This window comes from Chenopodium quinoa, unplaced genomic scaffold, assembly GCF_001683475.1.
Source record: "Chenopodium quinoa cultivar QQ74 unplaced genomic scaffold, ASM168347v1, whole genome shotgun sequence".
Classification (NCBI taxonomy): domain Eukaryota; kingdom Viridiplantae; phylum Streptophyta; class Magnoliopsida; order Caryophyllales; family Amaranthaceae; genus Chenopodium; species Chenopodium quinoa.
In genome coordinates this window covers 5,880,595-5,908,327 of record NW_018744704.1, presented here as the reverse complement: position 1 = coordinate 5,908,327, position 27,733 = coordinate 5,880,595, and the positions used below count along the sequence as shown (strand labels likewise).

General features: G+C 38.3%; 2 protein-coding genes and 1 pseudogene across 3 annotated transcripts; 1 reads left to right on the top strand and 2 right to left on the bottom strand.

Moving 5' to 3' along the window:
* Positions 1-1,533: 1,533 nt before the first annotated feature.
* On the bottom strand, positions 1,534-2,896 carry LOC110703014. The gene is made up of 2 exons (XM_021880772.1): positions 2,696-2,896; positions 1,534-1,965 (listed from the first exon to the last, which is right to left on the bottom strand). Exons 1-2 carry the CDS (start codon positions 2,894-2,896, stop codon positions 1,534-1,536), a joined length of 633 nt encoding a protein of 210 aa, XP_021736464.1.
* Positions 2,897-4,870: 1,974 nt separating this feature from the next.
* On the top strand, positions 4,871-12,028 carry LOC110702963 (bifunctional aspartate aminotransferase and glutamate/aspartate-prephenate aminotransferase-like). Of its 2 annotated transcripts, none has more exons than XM_021880726.1 (11): positions 4,871-5,001; positions 5,596-5,745; positions 7,783-8,017; positions 8,189-8,282; positions 8,377-8,480; positions 10,114-10,362; positions 10,440-10,553; positions 10,723-10,806; positions 11,159-11,329; positions 11,414-11,527; positions 11,659-12,023. In XM_021880726.1, exons 2-11 carry the CDS (start codon positions 5,624-5,626, stop codon positions 11,800-11,802), a joined length of 1,431 nt encoding a protein of 476 aa, XP_021736418.1. In that variant the 5' UTR covers positions 4,871-5,001; positions 5,596-5,623; the 3' UTR covers positions 11,803-12,023. The 2 variants fall into 2 exon arrangements, with proteins under 2 accessions (XP_021736418.1, XP_021736417.1); XM_021880725.1 differs by lacking the exon at positions 4,871-5,001 and adding an exon at positions 5,156-5,474 and having other exon boundaries at positions 11,659-12,028.
* A 2,469-nt stretch (positions 12,029-14,497) lies between these two features.
* LOC110702962 lies at positions 14,498-19,370 on the bottom strand (annotated as a pseudogene).
* Between the last annotated feature and the right edge of the window lie 8,363 nt (positions 19,371-27,733).

The following is a 27,733-nucleotide window of genomic DNA, read 5'->3' as shown; positions in this document are numbered from 1 at the left end:
TGGCATTGATGCCGGTTTAAGGAGAGTGAGGACCAAGGCTTAGAGCCATGCCTTGGGGAGCAAGGCAATGGTCCCCCCATGGTTATGGTCCTCACCTAACCTCTCCTCTCCTCATGCCACTTGTTGATTGTTGATTGCATTGTTTTATAGTTTATTTTTTATTTAAATAAATTAGTTGAAAAATACAACTATCCCACATTGATCATGAATGGGAGTGCAAGTTGCATTTCCCTATAAATACCCCAAGATTGGGCATTTGGAAATCAACTTGAGTGGAACTCAAAAAGGCATCTCTTATTATTGAGAAAACCTTTAGGTTCGTAAAACTCTTGTTTTATACTTGGTCAAGTCTCGACTAACCCTCGAGACGAAGATCGTTCGGGTCGGGTCGTAGGTACGAGCCGTTGGAGGCCGTCACGCTTGTGAGGCTTTAAGCTTCGAAGTAAGAGCTCGGTTTACGAGCGAAGCACGCTTCAAGGGTATTACTTCTTTCTCCCTTCTCTTAATTATTGTTTAATTATGTTTGTGCATGCTTTACTGCGTTAATTATTGGGGCGGGTTTCTTTTCCGCATAGCGTTGGACGCTACGAAACCCAACATTTTAAAGGAAAGGAATTTCTAGGGTGTTATATTTGCACTACAATTTCGAGTTATCCAGAGCCACTTACTCACAAACGAGTCACTTGGTGCCCCATTTAATTTGTCCACATTTACACAATGCTTCCAAATCTTCGCAGCAGGCTCACACTCAAACATTACATGATTTATTGACTCGTTTGAAGCTTGACATACCTGACATTTTGCGTCTTCAATGATGTGTCTATATACCAGCCTTTCTTTCACCGCTAGAATCCCTTTACAGGCATTCCAAATGAAATGCTTGTGCTTTGGAGGCCCAGCCAAACGCCACATCTTACGCCACAACTCTTCATTTTTACTATCACTCGCAACCCCATAAGCAAAATTTTCACCCAGCCTAGCAAGCCAATAGTAGCTCTTAACTGTGAACAACCCCCCTTTTGTCTGCAGCCAATAATACTCATCACAAGAGTTTATGGCAGACAACGGAGTTGCCAAAATTACCACACAAACATCACTTGGGAACTGGCTACTCACTTTGTTATAATCCCAGGTGCGTGTATGCTCATCAATCAACTCATACACCTTTATTTCCATATCACAGTCAACCACTAGGCTAGGATATGTCACCTTCCCATGTAAAACGATCCAAGGGTCCCTCCAAACCTTAATATCCCTGCTCCTACTCTCCATACAAGACCATCCCTCAACAAGGATTTGCCCCCCCCCCTCCCATAAATTTCTCCATGAGAAGCTAGGGTCATAACCCCTATTTGCCTCAAGTATGCTCGACCTCTTGAAATACCGAGCTTTCAAAATGTCATGAATTAAAGTATCCTTATTCTTCAGCAATCGCCATGATTGTTTCGCAAGGAGGGCATTATTAAAACACTTCAAATCACGGAACCCCAAACCACCCTTAGCCTTCGGCACACACATCTTTTCCCAACTTTGTCAATGGAGCTTACGCACATCTTCCATAGAGCCCCACCAAAATCTGCAGAGTAGAGAATAGATTTCATCAATTAATCCTTCCATAATTTTAAAAATGCTCATCATGTACGTGGGAATCGCTTGTGCCACCGCTTTGATAAGCACTTCCTTTACCGGCCTTAATAATAATTTCTCCTTCCACCCGTTCAACTTCTTCCATATTCTCTTCTTCAGACAAGCAAACACAGCTTCTTTGACTTTCCAATCACAGTCGGTAGACCCCAAATATTTCTCATGTCTATCTACCTTGTGCACCCCTAGAGTTTCAATCATCTCCGCTCTCCGATGAAAAGGTACACATTTGCTAAAAGTTACTTCCGCCTTCTCAAGATTAACTTTCTGACCAGATGCTCTCTCATAAATCCTGATGATATCAACAACACTAGAGCATTCCTGTAGAGTAACTTTTGCAAACAAAATACTACCATCAGCAAAAAAATAAATGTGATACTCTAGGAGCACCATTACATATTTTGGCCCCTCTTATTTTTCTCTCATATGCAGCACGCGATAACAGAGTTGAAAACGCATCGGCACATAACAGGAACAAGTACGACGAGATTGGATCACCCTGTCTAAGCCCCCTTGTCGGAGTCACATCACCCGAAATTTCTCCATTACTTTAAAAGCGAAGGAAACACTAGAAAGACAGATCATGATGCGCCCAATCCACCCCCCTGCAAACCCAAGTTTCTGCATCACCTTCTGTAAAACAATCCATTCAACCCTATCATAAGCTTTACTCATATCCAATTTCAGGACTATCGAGTCGTCTCTCCCCTCCCCTTCTCTTTTCATTATGTGGAAAATTTCTAACGCAACTAAAGCATTGTCCGTAATTAGTCGACCCGGAACAAAAGCACTCTGATTAACCGAAATTATGTCATTAAAAAAAAACCTTCACTTATTAGCCATGGTTTTCGAGATGATTTTGTATAACACATTGCAACAACTTATCTAAAATCACTCATTCTCTTCGAGGCATCACACTTCAGTATAAGAACAATGCAAGTTTTATTTTCCTCCAACAAGTCAACCTGACCATTCCACCATTTTGTCACAAAAGCAATTATGTACGAACCTATAATATGCCAAAATTTCTAGAAAAACAAAGCATGCATACCGTTAGGTCCCGTTGATTTATTCGGATGCATTTAGAACAGTGCTTGTTTAATTTCCTCCCTGGTGGCTCCTTCTCCTTCTCCAACACCATATTTATTTCCTCTGTCACACGGCACTCCAACCCTTCCATTGCAGCATCAAACTCAAATGGTGAACCCGTAGCAAATAAATAAGCAAAGTAATCTGCCACAATAGCCTTCATCTCTTTGTGGTCATCATGCCACACATCGTGCTTGTCAAAAAGACCCAGAATACTATTCTTTTTTTCTTCTCTGACTCGCTTTCCTGTGAAAATAGGAGGTGTTTTTGTCACCGACCTTCATTTCATCAGCTCGAGCACGTGTGAACTAATATGATTCCTTAAGTCTTCTTAACTCATCTAGCTCTGCAGAAAGTCGTTTACATTCCTATAACATTCTGGTATCAACTCTGCCCTTCTGACATTCTACTAGATTATTTTCGGCTATTCGGATTTTCTTTTAATGCTCTCGAAAGTCTCAGCAACCCACTTCGATAAGCCTTCAGCACATGACATGATTCGTTTATGAGGGTCATACACCATTTCCTTCTTCCACGATTTCAACACCACTTTCTCACATTCTTTACGAGACAACCACACTGCTTCGAACCTAAATAATTTTTCTTTTTTTTCAACGTTCGAAAACTTTGTTTGCATCTTGCAATATAGGAGCATGGCCCGAGTTCTGCATTGGGAGGTGGGATACTATAAAATTTGGGAATATATTACACCAAGTATCCTCCGCTAAAAATCTGTCAAGACGTTCTCGAACCATAGCATCCGAAGTAGTGCCTCTCTGCCACGTGAAAATGTTGCCAGAGAATCCCAAATCCCTCAAACCACACATGTCGATTGCTTCCCGAAAAGCATCCATTAACCTCTCTCTTCTAACCGCCCCACCATCCTTCTCATTCATACTTACAATCTTTTTAAAGTCACCAAACATAATACATGGAATGTTACACTCAGAGTGCAAATTAATCATCATCTCCCAAGTCTTATGTTTATTTTCCGTCTTCGGCCAACCATACACACCTATTGCTCTCCATATAGGAACACCTACACTATTTAATACATCAATCGCAAAATGATGAACAGAGTAGGAAATCGTCGAAATCCCAACATCCCTCCACCAAAAACCAATACCACCTGCTTTTCCATTACTACTCAAACACAACCCATCATCAAAACCACACCGCCTCTTAATTCTCTCTAAATTACAACTATCCACTTTTGTTTCCATTAAAAAAAAATATTCGCCCTCTCTCTCCAAAATATATCACACAGAGTTCTTACAGTCCAAGGGTTTCCAAGCCCTCGAACATTACATCTTAGGATTTTCATTGTCCTTCAAGGGTTTGGTCCACACCAACACCCTCTACTTGATTTATACTATCACCGGTAATACTAGCAAAATCACCCCTTAATCTCTTAGCCTCTTCCCCTCCCACGTCACTTCCCACTTCAGCATGTATACGAACCAAACTTCTTTTTTGCCCACCAACTCCCTCTCCATCCCCTCAAAACATATTCCTCATTTTCACACACCCTCATTAATGCATCCTCACTACGCACCTCCTTTTCCATTTCCCCCACCACCACTTGTGATCCCACCCCCACCACATCAACATTCCCCATCACCCCCTACTTTACTATCCACTAAACCATACTCCACTGTATTAGCTTAGCCACAACATCAGCCCTACACCCCTGCACATGCACAACATTATTATCCCCTCCTTGCACAACTTGAAGCTCGCTACTTTCACTCCCACTCTTCAAAATCACCGGCTCATTCTCCTTACAATGCACCTCCTCTGTTATATCATTTTTTTTGGTGAATTCTAGCTTGCGAGCTATCAGAACTTCCTCCAATTCTTCGACCTCTTTAAGCCTCCGCTTTCCAGGTGAAGCCCTAAGCCATCTCCCCCATCCTAATTTCTCTTTTTTGCTCTCCTCCGATACCGTAAAACAATCTTTCTCAGAGTTCCCTATAACACCACAAGCAAAGCAAAAGAATGGGAGTTGCTCATACACAAACTCCACATAAATAAGGGTATTTTGCTCGAATTATTATTTTAAAAACTGGGTAAGTTTCAATTGGTAAAAATATATGGTCTTTTTGAGATTTTTTCATTCGAATTTCAATTTTTCGGTGCTGTGAATCATAAAGCATCATAAAGAAATTGGCGGTGTTCCCTCCTCTTACAAGCCCATTTCTACCCCCATTTCGAATTCTATTGATAATGATATTGAGGACTTTTCTGATGAGGAAATTGCTCGAACAAGTAAGCTTTTTGGTTGGAATTTAAGTTTTATTGCTGATTTGATTTTTTTTTTTTAGTGAAATGGTTTCTGGGTAGTTTTAATTTGGTTGTTTGATTGTCTGTTTTGGTGAGGATTTCGCTGAGTATGTGGTGGGGAAAGGGGGATTCCAGTGGTGGGGGATGAGGAGAAGGGCTGCCGGAGATGGGAAGGGGGCTGTCGGAAAATAGGGAAAGGTGGTGGTGGGGTTGTCGTGGGTGGGGATGGGATGGGTAGATGGGCTGGCTAGTTTTTTTTTTTTTTTTTTGTTTTTAAAATTTTTCTTTTATTAAAATTTTGGATAAACCCATATTATTAGATAGGTTATCTAAACTATCCGATCTGAAAATTTCGGATGTCCAGTATTTGATTTTTTGGATATCCGATCCATGTTAATCCGTAGATGGAGGGAGTATTTTTTTTTTAAGGGGTATGAGGTAGAGTTAGAATCATTTGGGTATGTGATTGTATTTTAGATCATTTATAAATAGCTGTAGTTTTGCAAATGGTTATTTATTCTCTCTTATTTTAACATCTCAACTTTACTTTGATTATTCTTTTTCCCACCTACCCACCAGCTCGTGGACTCAGACACCAACTAATACTATGCAACTCCAAGCCGCCTGTTCACCAACTCTTTCCCACCAACCTCACCGCCGCCAACTCGTCGGAGATCCTTCCGGTCGACCTATCTCGCTTTCTTCTCATCCCGTCGGCATTTCTTTCAAGTATGATTCTCCTCATTTTTAAATATTGTCAATTGTCCAATTCGAAATTTTAATTTAGTTTGAATTATGTATTTGATTCTTTATCTTGTATTGGTATCATCAATTTTAGTTACTTGTGAATTTTTTCAAATTCATTGCTTTTGATTTGAATTTTTTATTTTATTTTATTTTTTTTAATTAATTGACTAGGTTATAACCCATGTGACGGTATATATAAAATCTATTTTTATAATTTGTACATTTAAAAAAAAAATGGATAAATATGATATAATACCTGTTTAACATCGTCTAATACATATTTCTAGGAGGCCATTTATTAGTGTGCTATTTACAATTGTTTCATGTTTTAAGGATAAATTGATATATTGTAGTTATAATGTAGAAGCTTCTAATATTCAAATTTCAAGATTGTTAAATATGGTAGCTCCACCAAAAAAATAAATAAAAAATTTAGACGAGAAAAAATGACATCATCTTTGCATTTAGACGAGAAAAAATTTATTATGAGAGTGACATGTGGACATTGATGACATCAACAATGTTTTATTTTAGTAATAGTTAATAGATTTGTTGGCCGGTGGACATTTTAGTGTGCACTTTCTGTATTTTGATGATTAAAAATTGTTTAAAGAATTGGCGTTGCAATAATTTTATACTATTTCTTATTAACTTAAAATGCCAAAACCAAGAAAAAATTTTATTATTAATCTCTACAAAGGTAAACTGAATTTGTTTGATCATAATATTAGAAGTTAAGCACTACAATTGCTCTATGTGTGGACTTGTTGGACTAACATGTATCGTTAAGAAAATGAACGGCGTCCCTGTGTATTTGGTGAGCAATGTCCTTTATTATAACTTTTGTTCGTGTTCACACATTAGTATTTAAGTCTCCGTTTGTTTCGAGAAAACGAGTTTCCATGGCAAACCCTTTTCAAGGGAAAAACGCAGCTGTGATAATAAGTTTCTTTTGTTTGTTTTTCTTAAAGAAATTATAGCGGAAGAAGAAGTGGAGATATCGATGTTGAGAGTAGACTGGAAAAAATGGCATTTCTTCTATTTAAATTGTTTCCCATCATTTTTACAAACCTAACAAAGAAAAATGGGAAAACATTTTCTTGGAACATGTATTTTGTCAAAACAAACAGAGGCTAATCGATTACTTAAGTTCCTATTTCCTACTCCCTCTGTTATTTTTAATTGCCCCAGTTTAACCGGATTTGCTAGAGCTTTGACAAATAATATCTTTAATTATCATTAAGTATAAATTATAAAAATTTAATATTCGAAAACTATACATTGAGACAATTTTAACAGGTACCCATATGCTATGTTTGATCATATGTATGAAGCACAAACATTGATTAAAATGGTATATGTTAATAGTGCAAAAGTCATACCGGGGCACAAAAAACAAAAATTGAGGGCGTAGAGGCAGTGCCTTTGCCTTGTGCATAACTGGAAACATGTGCTAATATAAGCTAATATTTTCCTTAATTGGTAATATTTGACAATTATTTGTAGATAAATGTTGTTTCTATTAATGCTGTGCGGTTACTGTCCATAGGTTTTGACCAGATGTTGATTTCAATCTGAAAATTTCCTTATGTAATTTGAATTGGTGATGTTCAATCTTATTTAGTATTATTGGTATTTTTCCTTTTATGTTTATAGTTAACAATTGTAGTTTTTGTTCATTGTACTTTTTGAAAATATCTGTATATTTCAACCATAATTTGTTTTTGTGTCGTTTTCAATCTAAATGTTAAGTGAAAGGGAACATTTAAGTCATATTGGTGGTACATATCCATGCTTTACTATTTCTTAATTTTTTTTCAATATTGTGGTGCTTTACACATATCTTGTTTATCCTAGATTATACTAACACTTAGGTTTTTAGCCTATATCTTGTGTATTGTCATTGTTCAGAGTTGTAGCTGATAAACTTGCTTTCTTTCATGAGACTTGCTTCTAGGTAAATAGTTGTTTTTCTTCTTGATGAATTTAATAATTAATCCATTTGTTGTGTATTACCAGAACATCAAACATTAGGGAAGAGTTTTTTCCTAGACTAAGAGTGGTGATGAGATCTCAAAGTACTTCCGATCCTATTGAACTAGATGTCTCATTGAGTCCAAGGGTTAACTCTGTTAAGCCCTCTAAAACAGTTGCGATAACAGATCAAGCAACTGCTCTTGTACAAGCTGGTGTTCCAGTAATTAGGTTGGCGGCTGGTGAGCCCGACTTTGATACCCCACCGGTGATAGCTGAGGTCTTATGTCACCCTTATTGCTGATTACACATCATGTTCATTTGATTGCTTTTTGATATTGAACTTGCTTCATATTACAATGTTATATACTCTCATTTAACAGGAGCTATTAAATTTTTTTTTTTTTATTATTATTTTTTTTTTTCTAAAATTGTACTTTTTCCTTTATAGGCTGGCATTAATGCAATTCGTGAAGGGCATACTAGATATACTCCAAATGCAGGTACTATGGAACTTCGCACTGCTATATGCCACAAATTAAAAGGTTAGTGCCTTGTTGCTTTTATTTGTGTGATTGTTGTGGATCTTGATTGATTAAAAGAAAGAAAAAGAAGCTAAAGTCTAGCTTTCTTGTACAGAGGAAAATGGAATTGATTACTCCCCAGATCAAATTTTAGTGAGTAATGGAGCTAAACAATCTATTCTACAAGTAGTGCTTGGTGTTTGTTCACCCGGAGATGAGGTGAGTTGGTTGATCTTTTAAACTAACTATTACACTTGCTACGTATTTCCATATCATCATATCAAAGTTTCATTTAAAATAAACTGTTTCCTCAAACTATTGTAATTTTGTCCAATGAATGTGTGGACATGATTTCACTCTTATTATGCTTATTGAAGACTATGTATTGTCACATGCTAACAAATGTTGACACCTTAGTGACCTGTGAGTCACTTGCTTTATGGCCGTGTCAAAATAAGGCGTAATGATATAAAATTTCTCAGATCTTGTATAGTATGGTCTGTGATTCTAAATTATTTGGGTCTTAACTAATACTCCATCCATTCTTTTTTGTTATACCCACTTTTTAGTCCGTTCTTTTATGTTACACTTTGCTTTATTCTGTTTTTGGCTTACCCATTTTACCATACTACCTCTTTAACCTCACAATAATTACACCTTTCCATATTCTTTCTCCTACTTTAGTCACCTTTTTCTTACATAAATCCACCTATTTACATTCTCTCTTCTACTTTATCCTACTTTTCTTACACCCACCCACATTCTTCAACATTTTGTTAAAGACATAAAAGAACAGAGGGAGTATCTATTATATCTATCCTGATTTGACCCAATGTTTTGACTGTGCTAATATATTCTCCATAGTCCAAGAATTCAATTGTTTTCGTAAAATCTTGCTCTGGTCATAGCGGTGCAATTAATCTGTACTGGAGGGAGTAAGAAAAACATCTTCTTGTGAAATCTTGTTGAACTATTCTTTTATCTGTAATTTACATATATCTTTATTTCATAATTTTTATAAATACGCAATATAAGAATTTTAGCAATGAGCAATACATTAAAAAAAATAAAATAAAAAATCTAGACTGGTGTGGTATGATCTATTTTGATTATAAGAAGAGTAAGTTAATGTGTTATTAGAAATAAGGTGAAGGAAACATAGCTTTCACATTCCTACCATCCATAAAATTCTTGTATTCCTTTTTCTAATGTCTACTAAAATCTTTCTGTTAATTGAAATGGAATTTTATACTCAATCCATGTGATGTAAACCCTGTCTAACTCCCACTCTCCATATTCCAAGTGATGTGGGTCTTCCCACCCTCACTAGACCTTACGTAAATTCTATCAGTTGCTAGCAGGCTTAGATTGAGCGCTTGTTGGACTATAGAAGTGATTAAATTACAAATTTGTGTCAATGACACAGGATCAAATCGTATGAAACATTTGTTTTGTTGCGCCACTTTTGCATTCGACGGTTTTCATCATGTATAATAATTTAACTCTCTGTCAGACTAATCACCTTTCAATGTTCTGCAATGGGATTATGACAAAACTAAATTATGGCAGCTGCAAGGATTCTTTTCTTTCATTGTAGTATTTGGCAGTTATTATTTTGCTACCTTGCCCATCAACCTGATGATTATCTCTCTGACCTATGAGTGACAAGGGTCTGCAATCTGCAGTTCTGCATGACTTTGCAATCGAATTGATAAATAGCATTGTGTTTTAACATATACATGGAATATCTTGATTGTTTTGAAAATTTATTTACTAGTGATGTTTCTTGTTCTATATAGCTAACTTTATAGCACTCTTGATATCAATGGATTTGCCTATGAATCAAATTCAGGTTGTAATTCCTGCACCTTATTGGGTAAGTTACCCTGAAATGGCAAGGTTGGCTGATGCAACTCCTGTGATTGTTGACACTGGAATATCTCGTAACTTTTTAATGGACCCGAAGCATCTGGAGTCAAAACTTAATGAGAAGTCAAGGTTGTTGATTCTATGCTCACCATCCAACCCAACAGGTTCTGTTTATCCCAAGGAACTCCTTGAAGAGATTGCTGCAATTGTAGCACGACACCCCCGACTTCTGGTAGTATCAGACTGACTTCTTACATGTATACGCATATCATTGTGGTTCTAATTGTCAAAGTATGATTTTCTCTTTAGGTCTTGTCTGATGAGATTTATGAGCATATCATCTATTCACCGGCTAAGCATACTAGCTTTGCTTCACTACCTGGAATGTGGGAGAGGACTTTGACTGTCAATGGCTTTTCCAAGGTAATATGCAGATGGGCTACTGAGTTTGCTGATGTAGATTGCTCCTTTAGATCGTTTTGCTTCTTTAGTGTGCAATTTGTGGATGACAATCTATTAAATTAATTTGCATTAGTATGCTGTTGTGATTTCTACTCTAGTCTCACTCTTCGACTTTATTTGACAATCTTAGGCCTTTGCTATGACTGGTTGGAGACTTGGATATCTTGCTGGTCCAAAACATTTTGTTGCTGCTAGTGGAAAGATTCAGAGCCAGGTATACCTACTGAACTTAAAGCTACCAATTTGAATGTTTTTAATTCGAAATTTTGATAAGCTTAAACAAGTGATGATAGTAAAACTTATCAAATTGTTTTGAATGTCAAATATTAAAACACAATGGTAGCTCGAATTATCTGGCTGATGACTTGTTTTGATTATGACAATATCAGGGTTTTATTTATTTCTTTTTTTTTTTTTTTGTTTTATTAAGTTAACAAGTGTAGCATTCATAGAACTTAATGAAAGTTGAAGTGTACACTGATTTTCAAAGTGTGCTTAAAAATTCAAAACATAGATGTAAATTCAAACCCTGAATTGCAGTTGGTTTATTTGTTCTGCTGTTCTAGTCAACTTCAGGTGCCTGCAGTATATCCCAAAAAGCTGGAGTTGCTGCTCTTGGAATGGGTAAGGCTGGTGGGGAGACAGTGGCAACAATGGTAAAAGCATTTAGAGAGAGACGTGATTTCTTAATTAAAGGTTTCAGTGAGCTGGAAGGTGTAAAGATATCCGATCCTCAGGTACTTGCTGCATGACAAAAAAATCCTCCCTCCCAAATCTCTTTCTGTATTGGGAGCCAATTATGTTGACTGGACTTTTTGCAGGGAGCTTTCTATCTGTTTCTCGATTTCAGCTCTTATTATGGTTCAGAAGCTGAAGGGTTTGGTGCCATAAATGGGTCAGAATCCCTCTGTCGCTTTTTACTTGACAAAGCTCAGGTAAGCTTGTACTGATTTTTTGATGTAGAGTGCAATTGATCAATGTCACTCTCTTTCCTTAGTGCTTGTAAGAAATGATATTCGACAGCAATATGGAAAGGGATATTTAAAATTAATGTTGGCATTCTCAGGTGGCACTTGTTCCGGGAGATGCTTTTGGGGATGACAACTGTATTCGCATTTCATATGCAGAATCTCTTTCCACTCTCGAGAAGGCCCTGGACAACATAAAGAAAGCCATCCCCTTGCTCAAGTTGCCGGTGTCAATCAACTAACTTGTTCATTTTGGAAGAAGACCATTTAGTCACGTACCATTTACTTCATACAATACAACTCAATTGTCAATCATCTTTTCATTACAAATATAGAATCATGGTCTCTGATTCTTGTGACTATCAGCATTGGTGTGAACACTAAATTAGAATTGTATGTTTGAATGTATATTTAATTTTCAAAAACATTATTATAATTAAGATATTACCATTATTGTTTTGAAGTTAAGCTACTACAAGCTTTAATATGCTAAAAAATAATAATAATAATATTCTAAAATGAGTTATAAGAGAATGAAGTAAATCTTTGATCTAATTAAGTAAATTAACCCAATAAGGCTATATAAAAAAGTTTTTTGATTAGCTTTGCTACATAACATTGATCCTTAGACAAGCATAACTTGAACATATTACAAAGCTCAAATTTGAGTTTGACTAAAATAAAATGAAGTACTCGATCATGAACTAGGAAATACTTCTTCAGTTCTTCTACAACGCCACCAAAGGTGCTACAACATGTAACCAGTATAATCTGTGTTGGGGCAAAAGGTGATTTGCATAAGAGCTTGAGAAGTGGAATTTGCTTGCCCTGTGGTTCCGGTTATAACATAACCTCAAGAGTCATGGAGTTTAGTTATACATGGATCATAGCACAATGGAAATCGACAAAAGTTGAATAATTTGCAAACAACTGGATCATTCTGCTTCTGTTTGTATCATTCTGCTGTTGAGCTTCGTCTGGATATGGAGGAAATGTTCTCCAACTCAACATGCATTGGCCCTCGACGCTGATAGGAATCTGGAATCTTGAAGATCCTTATGGCAACAGGGAAGGTTAAATTCACCTCATACGTTCATTTTGTACCAAGGAATGCAGAGTTTTGCTTGTGGTCAAAAGATCAAAGCATTATATCAGTTTGAAAAGCTGATTTCCTATCAGAAAACCATCTCTTTGGGAACTTTGGATTCAAAGACTCTCTCCGTAGCTTTCTTGGCCTAAAGAAGTATCACAAGACAATGGTCAAATTGATATTAAAGGGAGATGAATTTAATTGCAAAGAATGTAGAAAGTTGGTTGAGGCTTTACCTCTTCCTCCCAGTTTGTTTTTGAAAGGATTACAATGGTAATGGAATGAACACAATAATACTCTAGAAGGGAGGGTTGAATAAAGTATGGGCGTTTTTCGCAAAACACAAAATGTCAAGGTCTTGAGATTAGTTTCATGGCGGAATAAACTAATTTCAGACTTAAAGTCAAGGCTTTGAAAACAATTGATACAACGAAGCTGATTGCTAATCAGAATGTTAGATGCGTTTGTTTGAATTTAGCAAATGATCAGTTTAAGCAACACAAAAATAAGTGCAAGAACAGAAAGTAAAGCACACAAGGAAATTGTTACGAAGTTCAGCACAAAGGCATACGTCTCCGCCTAGGGTTGTCCAACCCGTAGGATTTTAACCAACTTTTATTTCTTCCCTTAGAGTTCTAAAGCACCCTAGAAGATCTCACTATCTTCTCTCCGCAGCACCCCAGCTACACCTTAGACACTCAATTCCCAGAAATAAAAGCTAACTCACTTTTACTATACTTTGAGTATTATAAATTTACTCTAAGTATATCACTCTTTTGATATATACTTTTTCCACTCTTAGATACACTTTTCTTTTCTCTCAATCTAATCACACAATAAGGTATTAAAGAACTTACAAGAAAATATTTAACACTCTTGCTATATAGTGTATAAAGCTTGATAATTCTCGAGTGTTCTTGTTCTACGTTGTTGATTCTTCAGCATATCTTGACGTTATTTATAAGGCCTCAAGAGTGATTTCAAACGTTGTAGGGTTGTTTCAAAGGTTTGAAAAACTTCAACATAATTCCTTCAATTTAGCAGCTTTCAAAATTCAAACGTTGCTTTTCATCTTGCTGTATTTTTGGGACTTCGAAACCAACGTACAAAGCAGCAAGTAATTCCAGCCTACTTCCAAGGAATAAAAACAGCTTTATTTAAAAACCTGAAACTAAAAGTTGTTAGGATAATAAAGCATTTATTCAAAAGATAATATCATTATTATCCCATGTTTCAAGGAGCCTGCAAATCAAATTTGTTAGAGATATTTATCTTATCATTATCAAAGATAAATCAGTTAAAGATAAATATTTAACCTTCTGCAAAACAAATTTGTTAACGATAATAATTGAAATACCAACAGGATATACCAAGATAAACAAGCCATCAATGTAGGCTTAAATAATCCTGCCAAAATAATAATAGAGTTCAAGACATAATGTATTATGGGCTTAATAAAATATATCAATTCGTACAGTCCAATGCAACATAATACTGTATTACATATGTTTTGACTTCCATCATAAACTTAAATAAAAATATCAAGGTGGAGCCTTCAGTTTTGCATAGTAATAGCAAGGAAGGAGATAGCTTGAAGAGTGATTGCGCATAAAATCCCTAACCATAGACCCTTTAAGAAGAGATTCAAGGCAGCAATAATGGTTAATAATTTTTAAAACAATCATTTAGGCGTTTTAATACTGCAAAGGAGTGAATAATTACCTTTCCTCCAATGTTCATGAAAAACGCTAACAGGATAGCAATTGGAAGACCCACAAGATAAAATGACCCTAGATTGATATATGCACCAATCTTTTGCCAACCACATCATCTAGCAGTGCCTGGATGTTTACAGAAAATCAGAAAATACTGTGCACTACATAAGACGCATGCCTCAGAAAATTAGAAAAGACTGTCATTGTTGATTTGCTACAACTATATACCATGCATGCCTCAGTTAAGCACACAGATTTAGTAGAAACATATACTAGTAACCAAATTGGCAGGTTCCAAAACATAACTGTTTGAAGTTGATATTGTCAATAATGTAGGTGTTACCAGATAAGACACAAGTGAGTCCATCTACAAAATTGGTTAATGCTAGCAGGGGCATCATGGAAGCAAGATATCTGACCACTTCCATCTCGCTACTGTAAGCATAACCCCACGCATTTCGTATCAATATAAGGATCAACCCCACAACAATGCTCTCAGAGACTGTCATACATAGAACAACATATACTGCTAATCTTGCTGCTTCTGGATTCCCAGCTTCAATTCATTGGAGACCCTAGTACTGGGGACAGAACCCCAAAGAGAATTTAGAATCTACTACTATATTTATTGTATATGCCCTTCCCTAATCAGAACAATTCTCTAAGAAAGTTCAAAGAAGATTTGGCAGTGTTTATGAAAGACAAACAAGTAAGCAACATAAAAGAAGATAAGTAATTACTATATTTCCGAAAGCAAGGGAAACAAACCAAAGCTTACCTTACAGCACCACTAAAACCTTCAGGAACAACCCAAACAAGTGAGGTAGTATTGAGGCTGCAAGAAGTTGAATTCCAAGATAAATACAACTCCTTTCATAATCATATATATCAAATTATTCAAAAAAAGTCCCCTCCCACCCAGAGGAAAAAGATCGCGAAGTATTAACATGCCATGTCTACTACGTGTTTAGACAGTAATTAGGACTGCTCAGTACCAGAGCTTAGGTATAATTAAAAACAATCCTCTTTTTAGAACTGTATCACACTGTGCCTTGAGGCCCTTGAATAAATATCTGCGTCGTCATATTAACATGTTGTAAATAAAGAATAGTTCACTACATTTTCTTCTTTATGTGACTAATAAATGTTTTAAGATAATAGTTTCATTCTCATGAAGTCATAATCTAAATAGAACAGAAGAGTTTTATTTTTTCATAGAGATGATCCTTAAGTTGAACAACAAAGTGCAATGTTCAAAGACCAACCTGATAGAAAGCACTGAAGTTTCTAATGCTGGATTCGGCAGAAGACCAGACAAGAGAACAATCATCTCAAAAGACCACATTTCCAAGTTGTTTTAATCACAGAAAAGGAAGTTCTTTAAAATACTAAATCATAGCACATATTAAATGTTTTCTTTAGCAGCTAAAATCATTGCAAATGTAAGTCCTTCCCACAGGAATGTAATAGAACGTTACCAGACCATGACAGCTGATGGTATAGCGAGCCTCAGTAGAGCAGGGATACCTTGAAATGACGCTTTAGAGAAGCTGCTGGTCCAAGTTCTTGAACACGCCGAAGAAAATTTTACATAAAGTGCTAACAGAAGACAAATAATCCAGTACGATATAGTATTTGCAAGGGCAGCTCCTTTGATTCCTAGGCCAAATTTGTACACCAACAACCAGCAGATTAATATGTGACACAAAGTAGTGACTCCAGAGGTCAGCATCATGGGAATGACTATATTTTGTGTTTGGAAGAATCTGATAAAGCATTGAAGAAGACTATAGGCAAAAAGACTTAGAATCATAAACCAGGTGTACAGAGCAACTCCAGCAGCAATCTCATGGTCCTGTCCTAAAGTCACCAGAATAGTTTCGGTATATGAACATATTTCATTAATGGGGATGCTTATCAACATCAGCAAAACTATGGCTCTCTGTATGTGTATGCCCACCATATTGTATTGCTCTGCACCATATGATTGGCCACATACAGTCTCTAGTGCACTCGCCATTCCGAGCTGCTCACACAGATGAAAAATACATTTCAAAACACAAGTATGTCTTGTATAATATGAGATTGCCCAATTTATTCTCTCATTCCTGAAAGGTACTAATAGATTACTGCTAGAAAAATAATATATACATGATCATGTGTCACTCAATAGTTTATTACTTTGTATATTAGAGTACAAGAGATAAAATCTTGGTTCATATAGTCGAGTCCATTTTGGGAATAAGGCTTCGATTGTTATTGATGGTTATGTTGATGTTGTTGTAATGTCAAATCATAATATGTGCACCTGCACAATATTCATATCACACAAACTAGGCAGAAAAGTCTGTTTGATTGCGTAGTTGATCATATTGATTAATAGTATATGACATAAAAAAAAAAAACAATAAATAAAATAAAATAAAAAACAAACAAACAAACAAACAAACAGGAGGAAATACAAGTTAATCTATATGATTGACTTATAAAGCATATATAGGGTTAAAAAGGACATTTTCAAGTCATTAAAAGGGGTAGCAAAGTAATTACACCATTGATGACCTGTATTTTCTCACACATAGGACAGCTGAAGTGGTAGCAATTAGGGCTGCAAACGATTCGGGCTGAGCCGAGTTTTAGTCTGTTCGAGCTAAGCTTGATAAGAAATATTCGTGTTCGAACTATCTCGAGCTTGGACGAGCTTATAAAATTCTTGTTCGAGCTGGGCTCGTTAAAAATTCGGCTTGTTCGAGTTTTGTTCACGAACGTACTCATTTGCATTTTGAGTTTCAGTTCGAGCTTGAACGGGTCTAAATCGGGCTTGATTAAATCAACGAGCCCTAATTTATCATTAAAAAAAATGGTTTCTTTCAAATTTTAACACATCCATATAATTTTATATAAGATGTTTTTATTTTTCTATGGAAAAAGATAATCACGGAGTTTTCATGTCTTTACATGATAAAATAATTAGTACTTTTTATAAATACGTATGAATAAAAGATACATAAATTTTTTGAGTTTTAATTAGATGTGAAAAAACTTATAAATGAACTTAAACGAGCTGTTCATGAACATTACTGAGTCGAACATGATGTTGTTTGAGCTTTTTGTTCATCTATTTGACGAGCTTAACATTCTTGTCCAAGCTTGTTTGTTAACTTAACAAACGAGTTTTGACCAAGCTTTGACCGAACTTGTTCGCGAATAGTTTATGAATGTATCATCTCATTTAAACTCCCATTAGCAATCCTGTATAGTATATCAAATGGTGTTGAGGTGACGTTAACGGCATAAGTGAAGCAACACCCACCCAAAGCACATGACGCCACTACACCTCCATGACTCCGAGACCATCACCACAACCAAAGCGACGCCCCTGTTTCCGAAGAAGGCGAGCAACCATCACACCGTTTTTGCCGGCAACCGCCTCATAAACTAACCCCAATGTCGAACTAATTTCGGCCAAATTCACCAATTTGAGCAATTTTTGTTCAAATTAATGCATAAATGCAGGTTATGGTTAATTAATTACAAGTAAGTCACCCCTACCTTTTGGGGTTGACCATGCCCTTAATTTCATCTTTTATTCATAGGGTTTTCGTTTAATTTGGCGACAAAGCCGCCGAAGATGGTGGTGTCGTTGGTGGTATCATTGGTTGAAGGTGGATACGAGTATGATGATGGTGGGAATGGTGGTATTGGTGGAAGGTGGGTGGAGATCGGGGAAGTAAGACGAAGGAAGCTTCAATGGAGAAATTGGTGTCGGTGCAGCATACAATTGGTGAGTTGAGTACACAACGGCGTTAGTGGAGTTAACAAGCATTATACAACAGCTGTAATCTGACTCATCAAATGCTAAATAAAAATTATGAGCTAGCAATATAGATTGACGAAGTTCGTCAATCATAAATCATAAAGATTAACCAGGGCTTGCTCAACAGACAAACAAACTAAAATATACTTAAATTATAACATCGAGAAAACCAACTAACCAGCGCGCTGAAGCCAGTAACATAAGCAAAAGAAGTAGCCATAGAAGCTGCAGAGAGAGGTAACTCGCCGAGGTGGCCGACCATCATAAGAGAGATTATATGCAATGAAAATGTTAGGAGACCAACTAATATCAATGGACCTGCCAACCATACTTGTCTCTTTGCTTCTTCTCTAAAATCTTTCTTTCCCAAATGATGATATATCTTTTTGTTTGAACCATCATAGTTAATAAGTTGATCATGTTCAGATTCATTTATGTTTCTTTCAATCTGAATACCTTCTTCTTTGGTTTCTTCATTGAGTAATGTTCTAAGAAGAGGGGAAGTTGTTGAGGAGTTCTCTTGTTTTTCCATTATTTTTTATTAGTTTTCGGAAGAACACTTGTAGCGTGACTCGTGATTTTGTAGGTCAAGTCGGCCAACTACAGTTATATGCACCCGGGGTATTTTAGTAATTCTGTGCTTTGTTATAGCAATGAGGTGACGACGTGTAGGCAAGGTATTGTTATCACGGTTCATTTTGTAGCCATTAATACGAAGTATATATTATGGAGGAAGTATATTTGGAGGGTTGTGAGACAAATGGGGAGTGTCTCGCAATGACAATTTCGCAAATAAGAGGAAAATAAAGTAAAACGGGGTGATTTTTGGAGGGAAAACAAAACAATATAGTGAAAATAAAAATGGAGTGGTCCCAAAAGAACAATAGTGACATTTTGTTAATTTAGGGGAAAAGTGAAAAAGTAAGTGGAAAAGGGAAAAAGTTCAACCCTTTCTTTCTGCCTTGTAAATGTCGAAGGGAAGAACAATGTAAAATTGAAAACTCCATGGGAGGTTGAAAACAGTGGGAAGGAGGGATAAAAATTATCGTGATACATCGTCAATCGTAGCTGATTAAAATGGAGGGTGTTGCTAACGACGGATGTGTCGTTAGTGACACCGGTAATGATAATGTAGCAGTACTTGATTTGGTGAAGTATGGAGGCGACGACGGCTAGGGGTGAAAGTTTGGTTTTCGATTTGGTTTATAGCCCGAACCGAAAACGAACCACTCTAATTCGGTTTTTGGATTTTACAAACCACACCGCACCACTTTACTCTTGAAACCAAACCAAACCAAACCATAAAAATTTCGATTTTTACAAAAAAAAAACCAAACCGCACCGAATTATTCTTTAATTGATAATTCTATTGCAAAAAAACGATATTACACATAAAGCAAAAATCCCAATAAACACAAATCTGACAAAATGAAGTTCTAATTATCAATTGAAAAACCAAGTAAAATTCTAACTGAGTAACTTCACAATTCACATTCAATTATTCAGTAATTAATTAAATCAGCAATTATGTCTAATTTACAAAAATTAAACAAACAAATTCAGAATTTTGGAGGAGAAAAGACTCGCGAAGAAGATATGCGGACATGCGGGGGCCTCCGGGCTCCAGCTAACTGCAGGCGAGTGGGTGTGGGTGTGAGTGTGGTGGGATGGTGGACGGTGGTCGGACGCCGGTGAACGGTGGAGTAACCACTGATGAAGTGAGTCAGTGTCTTAGTGAGAGTGGAGTAGTAGTAGCCGAATAAGAGAGTGTGAGGCTAAGTGGAGGAATGTTAGATTAGCGTTTTTTTTTTTTTTTTTTTTTTTTATACTTTATATACTTAGGCTAAAATCATAGTTGGGCTAGGGTGTATTTGGGGTTTGGGCCAAAATTTCGGTTTGGTTTTGGTTTTTTCGGTTTTTCAATTCCTCAACCCGAAACCAAACCGAAATTTATTTTTTTAAAAAAACCAAACCGAAACACTTTAGAAAAAAAAAAATCGTACCGTATTCTAATTCAGTTCGGATTACGGTTTGGTTTGGTTTTAAACCAAATTAGTTTCACCCCTAACGGCGGCTAACGACATGGTGAATACGAAGAGGACGTTGCGGCGTTATAGGCTTTGTTGAAAGAGGCAAGTATAAAAAGTTTTCCATTAAAAGAAAAACGAGTGAATTATGGTTTACTTAGAGCACCAACAAATTGAGATATTGTTGTTGATTTCCCCGTCGAACCAAAATAGAAATCACATGACTATGAAAATATGAATAAGAATGTGGTAATTTATATGCAATTATTGCTTAATTCATGCCGAACTCGAATGTGAGTAATTTGAAACTAGGAATAAGAATGTGGTAATTTATATGGAATTATTCTTTAATTCATGCTGAATTACAATGTGTTATGAGATGTGTAATTAGAATGGTAGTGAATGTGGTAAATGATATGTTAATGTAAGAGCAAGAGACTGAATTTTGTGGAATGGTGGCTAATGTATGAAATAAGGGGAAACCGGTGTTAGTGTTATTATTTACCAGGGAATTAGATATTGTATGTGTTATCATTGATGAAATGTGGCTGTTGTTGCATTCAGGTAGTTGGTAAATGTGTGGTGAACAATGTAAAGTTGTTGGTTTTGCTTATATAATGAATAGTTGTTGGTTTTGCTTATTTTCCATGGTATTTGCCATGTTATTTGGTTATGGATATTGTTTCTATTTTTTATCCTAGGTTGTAATTGGTGAAGAGTCTTATAAGACTCCAGAGAAAGGCTTTAGTAGTGTGGCTATTTCAGTTGAGATAGAAGAGTATGTTGAAGTGGATGTTGGTCTTCCTCCTCCTACAGTAGGGATGGTTTTTCAATCATGGCAGGAACTTGATGAATATTATATGGAATACATGAAGCAAAATGGATTTGGGGTAGTTCGTACTAGTGCTTGCAAAGTAAGTAAAGGGCCTAATGCAAAATTGAGAAGGAGTTGTTTGTGGACATGTGAGTGTTATGGGTTGCTTGATAGGAAGCGTAAGAAGGTGGAGGAGAGTTTAGTGACTGATGCTCAGATTGTTAAGGAGGAGGCGTGCGCTATGAAGAGGAGGAATAAGAAAGTTGAATGTCCAGCGAATATGTATGCAAATGTTAACGAACGTGGCGAATGGGTTATTCAGAGGGCGGACCTTGAGCATGGTGGACACACCCCCACTCCAGGCAAGGTTAAGAGGGTAGGTTGAAGGATGTACTTTGGGTAGATGTAAGGAGTCAGATGGCCTATGAGGAGTTTGGAGATGTAGTTTGTTTTGATTCCACCTACTTGACTAATGAATATAAGCTACCGTTTTGTAACTTTGTTGGAGTGAACCATCATGGTCAAACAATTCTTTTTGGGTGTGCGCTTGTTACTAGGGAGACTGCTGAAACATTTGAGTGGGTATATAGCAATTGGTTGAGGTGTATGCAGAACAAAACCCCTCTTGAAATACTTACTGATCAAGACCCTGCCATGAGGAAAGCTTTGAAGGCCGCTACACACAGATGGTGCATCTCGCACATCTTGCAAAATATTTCAACAAAGTTAGGAAAGCATTCTAACTACCCCGACCCTTGAAGGAAGACCTAGAGAGTGTTGTGTATGATAGTCTGGACTGTGAAGAGTTCGAAAGACGGTGGCCAGAAGTGATTAAGAAACACAAAGTTGAAACGAATGAGTGGCTAGAAGGTTAGATGATGTATTTTTAACGTATTATAAATTTATTTTGTTTAACCAGTAACATTGACTAGGATAGAGTCTTGCATAAAATGGTTGCTTATTATTATAAGTTTGGATATGTTGTTTGGATGCATTTCAGATTTTGGTAATTTATTAAATTGAGTGTAAGTTGTTTATGTGTTGATAATTTACCTGACATGAGTTTATTATAAATGTTAATGGATAGGCCTATTTGTCGAACGTCATATGTGGATAAATGCATTCGTGAAGCATCTCTTTTGGGCCGGCATGAAAACAATCCATAGGATTGAGAGAATACATAGCTTTTTTGATGGTTATTTGAGCAAGCACACATTGCTTAATGAATTTGTGGAGAGATATTGTGAAGCGTTGGAGGTTAGAGCTGTTAGTGAGAAACGAGCCGATGATAACAATTCCAGATTTGTTAGGCAACCCATGACAGCCTTCCTTGTTGAGTCTGTTTTTCGAAAAATCTACACCGACGCCAAATTTAAAGAGGTACAAAGGGAGTGCAGTAGGCTGCTATATGTGACCGGTTTGGAGAAGAGGGAAATATCATATACAATGATTGAACACTTACTCGAGGATCATGTTTGGTACAAACCAAAGAATTCAAGGAAAGAAGTACCATCGCAGAGAAAACGGGTGTACAAGGTTACCTTCAATAGCAGCACCAAAGAAGCAGATTGTGAGTGCAGGTACTTTGACTGCCATGGTATCATCTATCGCCATATGATTATGGTGTATCAAATGAACGATTGTGGAGAAATTCCTGAGAAGTACATATTACGTCGGTGGAGGAAAAATGTTATTAGGAAGCACACTAGGGTGAAAGTGAAGTACCATGATCCAAGCAAGACGGAGGCGGTCTGTTGGTTTGATAAGATGATGGTGAAGTTCTCTCCCAGGCATTGGTTTGCAAGAGTGCGTCGAATGTTGTATTGAACGGTCTGCCGTTGCTTGATATCCAAGTAGAAGAGAAATTGTCTATGCTTACTCAAAAATCCGGAATAGATCTGACCTTTTGGGGTGTAATGGAACACCTTCCTCTATGTGCCTGGAAAAGGAGGCTACACCACTTACCACTGAAAAGCAAGGCAGCTGTGCTACGGATTTGTCTTTACAACTTGCTACCATAAAGGACCCGCCACTTCCGAAGATACCTCCTCAGCGTAAAACAGATTCACGATATAAGTCATGTATTTAAAAATCGAAGAAACCAGGTAAGAGGAGTAATGGAAAACAAGGTACATCTGCTGGTGGTGGGAGTCAAAATAACTTGCAATCATTTTGTTCACAAGTAGTTGATAGTTGTTATTACATGTAATTGATTTTTCTTGTTTGTTTGAATATAAACATGTTTGGTTATTGATTTCTGATATTTTATTAACATACTGGGACTTCGTTAAATTGTGATAGGAACAAGTACCCTTTCCGATGATGGGTAATAGTCCTGATTGTGTAGGAGGGATACAAATGGCAGATGGTGATGGGTCGTTGGGTTATTTTACCTCATTGTCTGGAGTGCAACATCCTCCATCTTCTGGCGGACTTTCAAACTCTCCATCACGATAGCCTCATCCATTTTACCCGCCTTATTTCGTGTCATACCAACAGTTTTGTCAAATGCAAGGATTCTCGATGCAAATGGGCGGTTACATGTCTCCTAATACGGAAGTATCTCAGTCCTCGTATGTGGTGAGGCCTGCAACACCGGCAACTATTACTCAAATTCCGGGTTGGTCTTCGGTCAAATCAATTTTTGTTGATGTGAACGAACACCAACCTCTATGTCAATTAACGTTGATTATAATTTCCGTTTACGCATTAGTAAGTAGTAAGTCCATCAAATATTAACTAGGAAGGTTATAAACAATTTTCATTTGTTATATTGTGAGAAAGATTGAAAAACACCCTTTCCACAAACCATTAACTGAAAACCCTATATCAGTTTTAGTGGTACCTTATGACGTTTCAACTGTACTTTAATTCCACCTTTATGAGTAACAAATGACCAAATTTACAATAATAAAGACCCACTAAGTGTGATATATTCATAGGTCCATTGTAATCATGTAGGGTACCAAATTACTTATGAAGGGTTCCACTAATATTTATGGAGTTTCAACTTAAGTATCAGTGATTAGGGGGTTTTCCCCGCCCAATCAGTGTACGCCACGTGGACCAATCAGGTCTTACCAAGTGTCCTCCATTTGGACCTCTCAGGGCCTGCCACGTGGCACCCGAACATTTGTCTACCATGGACCAGTCAAGCCACTCCATGTGGCCTATTGATTGCCAGCTTGAAAGGAGGCCACCTAGGCCCACTTCCCGGGAGAAGCCCAACCAGATATAGGATTTACCAAAAACCCTATAATTAGGCACGCTTCCCAAGGCTATAAATACATTAATTAATCCTCATTAAAGGAGGTTTAGCAATTAATTACCCTCATCCAGAGAAGTCAAAACACATTGATCACTCCTCACCTTGAGGGACCAGATCTCCCACCTTTACTTTTCCGCACTTATTACTCCTCAAACAAGTAGTAACTTGACCGTTGGAGGCGGAGCTACCCCCACAAGGAGTCTCTGTTGTTTTGCAGGTACAGGCGCAAGGATACCAGTCTCGGAATTGTAACTCTCTCGCAGGACATCAAAAAACTCCGAAACATTTTGGCGCCGTCTGTGGGGAGAGTACTTTCGAGATGGGATCACAGTCTGTATCGAATCAAAGCGAGAAACGTCCTATGGACGACCCTCAGGTCTGTAGTGACCAGGATACTGACAATGAGGTCAAGGTCGAGAATCACACGGCCCAAGACGGGACCTTAAGAGCTCGATGAACTCGTTCCTCCGAAAAGAAGGAATGACAGGATTGCCTGGCTGGATCTAGTAAACCTGCCGGCCCGCCGCTTGATCATCAACAGGCGGCTGAGGGATCTGCCCCCATCACTAGAAGTGAGCTGATGACTTTCATGAATAATTTCAAAGGGGAGATCCAGGATCTCATCAATAAGAAGACGCCTGCTCCATCCAAGGAGCAGTCGGCAAGAAGACCCTCCCAGTCAGGGAGGAAGAAGCCTGTAAAGGATCGGGAGGCGACTCCTTACCCTAAGCATAGGGAGTGGGAGCCGCCAGTGATCGATCTAACTAAGTACCACTTCCCCTCTCTAGGGAAGAGAAAGCCCATCCGTCATGTTCAGTCGGACGGGTCTAAGAAAACATATTCTAATGCTCGATTGTTGCTAGAGCAGAAGAAGAATGACCGACTATCAGAGTCGGCCTCTACGTCTGATTTTCAGGACAGTTTACACAATACCTCCTTGAGGTATTCGAATTCAAATTATGAGAGCCAGACAGGCGGTACCTCCCACCGGTCCGGCTCCCAAAAAAACCAGGCGGCACCGCATGTGCCACCCCAGCCATACGTGCCGCAACCTCAATATTTCATGCAGCCTACTCTGTTTGGAGGACAGGCAGCAAGAAATGTCCAGCCTTTGGACTTGCAACTTAGGTTGCTTAGACTTGAAAACAGCCGTCCGCCTTCTCCAAGGAAATAATTGAGCCCGCCAAGCCGGTTAAAGTGAAGAATGTGTTGGTAGGAGCCTATGATGGCACTACAAACCCAGAAGACCATCTGATGGCGTTCACCAACCTTATGTACCTTCAAGGGTTGGATGACCCCACATGGTGTAAATGCTTCCCAGCCACATTAAAGGGCATTGCTCAACAATGGTTCGGCAACTTGCCGACAGGTTGCGTAAACAATTTCAAGACCCTCGACTACTTGTTTACCTCTAATTTTGCAATGAACATTCCTACTAAGAAGACGACCCTTGATTTGGGGACCATACAGCAGGGAGAGAAGGAGGGACTCCGTTCTTACATCAGGCGGTTTAACCTAATGAGGATTCAGATACAAGGGCTGCCGGATGAGGTAGCCTATGCTGATTTTTTCATAGGACTTAAGGATGGGTCGAACATCAAATTTGACCACCCTCCAAGAAGCCATGATGGAGGCGGATTCCTATATTCAGGCAACCGACCTCTGTAATACTGGGAAGAAGTCGGACAGCAAGAGGCCCGACAAAAGTGAAAACCGACAAAAGAAATCGACCAATAAAGAAGAGAAACAGAGAAAAGAAATATGGGCGGCCGACTTCTCTGAACAGCCGTCCCAGAAAAAAAAGAAGGAATATAAACCATACTCTCCTAAGTATTAGTTCAGCAAGGATAGCCACGCTATCCTTAATGAAATCAAGGGCCGGATCTCAATTGAGAGGCCGGCCGCCATGAAAGGTTCGGTTAGCAACCGGAACCAAAGCAAATTCTGCTACTTCCATGAAGACATTGGTCATGAAACCAATGAGTGTATAAACCTCAAGCTCTTTCTGGACCGCCTGGCAGAAAAAGGCGATCTTGACTCCTATTTCAAGAAGTCCAAGGGGAATGCTCCTCCCAAACAGAAACAGGCGGCCAAGAAGAAGCACCGGTCGGTTGACAGTTCTGACACTGACGACGCCGTCGTCTATACTATAGCAGGCGGCTTCGAAGGAGGCGGCCCCACTATCAGGGGCAACAAAGACAACATCAGGCGATTAGATGTTAACTCCGTTAACCAAAGGACGGACCTCCAAGAGTTTATCCCCAGAGATTGTCATCACAGAGGAAGACTTGGGAGGCATTAGGGGGCCGCATGACGACCCATTGTTATTGAATGTAAAGTGGCCAACCAGAGAGTTGGCCGGATCCTCACAGACACCGGCAGTTCCTCTGATCTAATCAGCAACAAGTGCTTGGCAAAGCTCAAGTATAAACCTGATTGCATACATCCGGTATCTCACCCTTTAGTAGGGTTTGGAGGAAGCGTCGTACACCCAGTGGGACGGGTGGATTTACCCATCCGTCTAGGTGAGAAAGGGGAGGGACGTCACATGGTGGTTTCGTTCTTAGTTGTTGAAGAGCTCTCGGCCTATAACATGATCTTAGGGCGACCCACCCTGAACAATTCCAAAGTTGTCATCATTCCATCCCTCATGCTACTCAAGTTCGAGAAGGATGATGGAACAGTCGGCTCCCTAAGGGGAGACCAGAAAATGGCACGAGAGTGTTACCTCTCGGATATTAAACCCACTGTGGCGACTGCTGGCCCAAGTGGAGAGACAAAGGACCTTGAACAAATCAAGGAGGATGCGCCTGCCCAAGCAGCAGGCGGCAAGAAAAGAAAGGTTGCCCAACTGGGGGCCGAAAGAAAGGAAAAGCGATAGCAATCATTGGCCGAGGAGCGGTCAGACGAGTTCCGCCCTTAGCCGGCTGGTGAGAATGTGGATGTCGTCCTGGACGACTCACGCCCTGACCGAACAGTTAAGGTTGGGACGACTGCTCTTGCGGCACTTGGTGATGATTTTCACCAACTCTTGAAGGAATTCAAGGATATTTTTGCATTTGAGGTACATGAGATGCAAGGTATCAGTCCAGACTTGGCAGAGCATAAGTTAGTTGTGGATCCGAAAAAGAAGCTGTTTAGGGTAAAATACCCCTAAGACACATGGCCCTATAATGGCTTGCCACGTGTCAAGATTGTAACGGTCAGCAAAGGCCCAATCCCTTTGCGACACGTTTCATTGTACCCTAATTGAGGTACAGCTCTCCCCTACTATAAATAGTAAGGGCAGACCTCATTAATGGGGATCGAATCATCTTCCAACAACCAACCAAACACAAATCCCCTTGCAAACGCTCTCAAATCGAGAAGCATTTATTGTCTTATTTCCTCATTAAGAAAGAGACTAACTTAATCTTCGGAGGCGGAACACCCCAGCCCCAGC